Genomic DNA, 4,316 nt, shown 5'->3' with positions numbered 1-4,316 from the left:
AAATTCTAATGTTTTAGAATAAAAGCTTCTTTCTGGAAAATATGAAATGCAATTTTCATTTATGCTTCAGAATCAGGCTCAACCGCCCCTCCAGGGTCCGACCATGTCCAGCAAGCCGGAGCCGCCCCTGTCCTGCCTCTTTCAGGCCGCCAGGTGGCGCTCGCCAGTCAGGAAGTCCTCCGAGGGTTCCTCTCTATGATCCCCGCTGCGGCCTGGGCGACCCGGAAGTCCTGGGTGGGGAAGAAGGCAGTGCTTCCGGGTAGGAGTGAGGTGACCCCGGCCGGCTGGAATCTGCGGCGGAGCAGACATGGGGGCGCACCTGGCCCGGCGCTACCTGGGCGATGCCTCGGTGGAGCCCGACCCTCTGCAGATGCCCACCTTCCCGCCCCAGTACGGCTTCCCGGAGCGCAAGGAGCGCGGTAAGGCCCAGTGCGCAGGCGCGGCTGGCGGGAGTGGGGCGCGGACGCGGGACCCAGGCAACTCAGAATCCTCTGCGCGGACCTGGCCTCCGTGCGAGGAAGTCCCAGGCGCCGGAGACCCTGCTGAGTGTCGGGCATTCCAGGAAGGGGACCGACTCGAGCAAAGGCCCGGGGACAGAAGAGAGGCTGCCAGAGCTGGCCTTTGTCCTGGGGACAGCGGGGAGCCTTGAGAAGGCTTGTCAGGGAAGGGACATGTTCTTTGTACCCCCGTGCAGGTGTCGCTCCTGTTCAGGTTTGCACAGACGACGCAGGGCGGGCTCGCGCCGCGCACGGGGGCCTCTGCGCGGCTCGTTTGGGTTCTGCGGTGCCGGGGCTGCGAGCAGGGCCCGGCGCGGGCGGGCAGGTCGGCCGCGGAGCTCGCCCGGCGCGCACTGCTTTTTATACGTAGTAATATCACAGTCGTGTGGAGGCCAGCTCTGGACCGAGTCCCAAATTGGGCACCGCGGAGATGCATCAGGGACTAGAGATGCAGGCGCCGTGTTCAGTGACCTCCCAGCCCGGGAGGGAAGACGGCGGGACCAGGCAGATCGTGGGGGGCACAGTTGGCGGGTATCAGAGCAGGCTTAGGAGGCAGTGGGTGGAAGATGAGAAGGGAATGAGTAGTAGGTGACCGGGGGAGAGTCACGGAGAGGACAGAGCCCATGCTACTAAGCAGAGGAGGGACACAGATTGCTGTGTCTAGAGGTTGCTGTGACTGCTGGGTGGACGTCGACTTGGGGTCAGAGAACCTCCAAGTAATAGGGGTAAAGAAAGGTCTGTGTCTGAGAGAATGTTGGAGAGTGTCCCCTCTCCAGGTAGTCCTAAAGTCACATCTGAGCCTGCATTCCCCGTGCACTTGCTTCCCAAACACCGGGGGCCCCCTGTGCCTTTCTCTTGCTGGCCAAACCAAAACCGTGGTGGGGGGCTACGGCCCCTTTCCTTGGCATCTACCCCTGTGCCGGCAGAACATGATTGGGTGGGGGCTGCTGACGGCCTCCTGGGTGCTCCTCCAGTGGCTCCTTGATGTTGCCTGGCATTCCTGACACATCCCCAGACCGTCACTGTCTCTTCCTCCCTCCTCTTATTGAGAAAACAAGCCACCAAAAAGGGGCTCTCTTGGGCTCGCTGCCCCCATTTGCCCTCTGGCTCCTCCTCACCTAAGCCCCTGCTACAGATGAGCCCTTTATGGCCCCCATTCCATCTGCCCAGACTCAAGGATTCTCCTTCAGCCAGCCTCCCTCTCTGACACTAGTTTTCCCTTCATTGTTCCCCATTGTTGTACAACCCCCTGGCCCCACCTCCCCCTCTCCCCGTGCCACTTCACTTAAAGGGCTCTGTCAAGCCCTCCTGAGGACTCTGTCACCAAGCCCCGTTGTCGTCGGTGCCCACTTCTTACCTAACCTTCACCACTGACACCTCCTGAAAGACCCTCCTCACCTGGCCTCCAAGACTCAACCTCGCTGGGGGCTTCTACGCTAAATTCCTCTTGGCCTCCCCTTGGTGCCCCAAGGCTCAGGCCTTGTCCACCACTGCCTGGGAGGAAGTGTGGGTCTCCACCAGTGTCCTGGCTTCAAGCGTCTTCTGCATGCCAGGGCTCCCGAGTTTTGTCTCCAGGGGCTTTAGCCTACACTCCCACTCACAGCCCACTGCTGATGTTGACGGCATCCTGCCACCTGGCCTCTCACAAGCCCTTTACACCTGTTTTCTGAACACTCTGCTCCCGTGTACCCAACACTCCCTCTCTCTTGTTTTGTGTCCTTCATCCTTACCATTGCCAGACAGTCTGTGACACTGTGTCCTACCTGTCTGTTCTGATTCCCTCCAAGGGCAGGGACTGGTCTGTCATGTCCCCTGCTGTGTACCCATGAATACACCATGCATGCAGCAGGTACCCCATAAGGCCTTGCTGGCTGATTATAATTTCCAAACACAGGAGGAGTCAGATTGCTCTCTAAGCCCCAAGTGTAGGTGTCTCGGCGGGGGGGGGGGGAATATAAGTGGATAGCTGGGCCTGGGGCTAGAAGATGTGTGCAGTGGGAGGACCAGATTGGGTTCCTTAACATAAAGGTTGGCAGTTGAAGCCATGGATAAGGACCCACTCTAATCCATGAATGGCTCTCAGGAAACAAACAGTTAATGTTTGGGTTTGGGGCAGCATAGAAATGGGCAGAAGCCCAGGGAAGGTGCAGAAGAACAGAGAGAAAGGGAGATCCCGAGGAAGCCAGCTGAGCTGGGAGCCGCCTGGCATGATGGAGTAGAAGCCAGCCGAGGGAGAGAGAGAATCGTGGCTGGGAAGCAGAAGAAGCCAGCCTGAACTTGATACGTGGCCACATTGTGGTGTGGGTGGAGGGAGCCAAGCCCAAGACAGGCAGAGGTGAGGAGAGGAAGGCTTGGTCCCACTGATTTGGCAGGGTGCTCAGCAAGGAGGCCAGGGACACAGGGTCACCAGCCACTGTGAGCACAGGCTAGGGTACACAGCCACAATTCCTCTTGGCCCCCGTCAGCCTCCTGAAGGTTGATTTCCCCCGAGGTCAGTTTTGCCAAGGGAGTGGGATACCACGACCACAGGATAGTCCAGCTTTCTTGAGGCCTGAGCCTAAGTACCGTTTGTTATAAGCAGCTTCAGTCAACCACAGACCATATGTGACAGTGTGAAGCTCCATCACCTGTTGCTTAGTTTGTATAAGTACATTCTGATGTTCACACGGTGATGAAATCACCTAATGATGCATTTCTGAGAACTGTCCTTGTCATTGAGTGATATGGCTAGTCATTGGCTCAGGGAACTTCCATGCTGGAGGCTGTAAATCCTTTGTGTAGGAGGAAGGTGACAGTGGACATACTGATGGCCAGTGCAGAGCTGGGATTCCGCCCTGCAGCCCTACCCCATACTGGGAAGGGGCCAGGGGAGCGCTGGGGGAAGCTTTTCTGAGCCCCAGTCTGCAGCGGGGGCTGTATGAAGGGTTATGACATCACTGGGGAGGGGAGGCAGGACCCCCGGTGCTGTTGATGAGGAGGTGGGGGTGAGCGGGCCACCCCTCTCCTGTCGGGCCTCAGTGCCAGGGTTACCTTTGGACACACTGGGAAAAGACACTTCAAGGGATGGCTGTAATCCTTCTCCATCAGCATGCCACCATGTCCTCAGTGGGGACTGTCCCTGGAGTAGGGGCAGGGGCGGGCTGTCCACCTGTGCTGAGCCCTGCCGCTCCCCTCAGTGATGGTGGCCACGCAGCAGGAGATGAACGAGGCACAGCTGACGCTGCAGCAGCGCGACTACTGCGCCCACTACCTCATCAAGCTGCTCAAGTGCAAGCGTGACAGCTTCCCCAACTTCCTGGGCTGCAAGCACGAGCAGCACGACTGGGACTACTGCGAGCACCTCGAGTGAGCCCCCGACCCCACGCACGGCAGGCACCACTAGCCCACGCCTCAGCTGGCCCAGGCCAGCAGGGGGGACTGGGGGGGGGGGCTCCAGGTTGGGCAGGTGGCTGGAAGCACCTGGGGTATCACCGGCCAGCACCAGTCAAACAGAGGAATGGGCTCCCTCCTGAGATCAGAACCAGGGGCAGTGGACAGGGGAGTCCCACCCAGAGCTGAGACCCTTCCGCTCTCCCCTCAGCTACGTGAAGCGCATGAAGGAGTTTGAACGGGAGCGGCGGCTGCTCCAGCGGAAGAAGCGGCGGGAACAGAGGGAGGCCCGTTTGGCCAAAGCCCAGGAATCTGCAGTGGACCCGGCTCTGTAGGTCACCCACCATGCTCTGGACCAGTCCAAGAAATAAAAGCCTCCAGGCCCCTGAGCCACGCCTTGCAGTGTGTCTGGTGTCCCCAAGCCCCATAAAGGAACAGTCCAAGTCCAGC

At 59.4% G+C, this 4,316-nt stretch overlaps 1 protein-coding gene across 1 annotated transcript; it reads left to right on the top strand.

Annotated features, from left to right (window-relative positions):
• The first annotated feature begins 232 nt into the window (after positions 1-232).
• Positions 233-4,255, top strand: Ndufb7 (NADH:ubiquinone oxidoreductase subunit B7). Its single transcript, XM_015489153.2, has 3 exons — positions 233-419; positions 3,674-3,842; positions 4,078-4,255. Exons 1-3 carry the CDS (start codon positions 308-310, stop codon positions 4,199-4,201), a joined length of 405 nt encoding a protein of 134 aa, XP_015344639.1. The 5' UTR covers positions 233-307; the 3' UTR covers positions 4,202-4,255.
• The last annotated feature ends 61 nt before the right edge of the window (positions 4,256-4,316 follow it).

The sequence above is a fragment of the Marmota marmota genome, unplaced genomic scaffold (assembly GCF_001458135.2).
Source record: "Marmota marmota marmota unplaced genomic scaffold, marMar, whole genome shotgun sequence".
NCBI classification, from domain to species: Eukaryota; Metazoa; Chordata; class Mammalia; order Rodentia; family Sciuridae; genus Marmota; species Marmota marmota.
The sequence above is the reverse complement of the archived record's forward strand: the minus strand, read 5'-3'. Positions and strand labels throughout refer to the sequence as shown.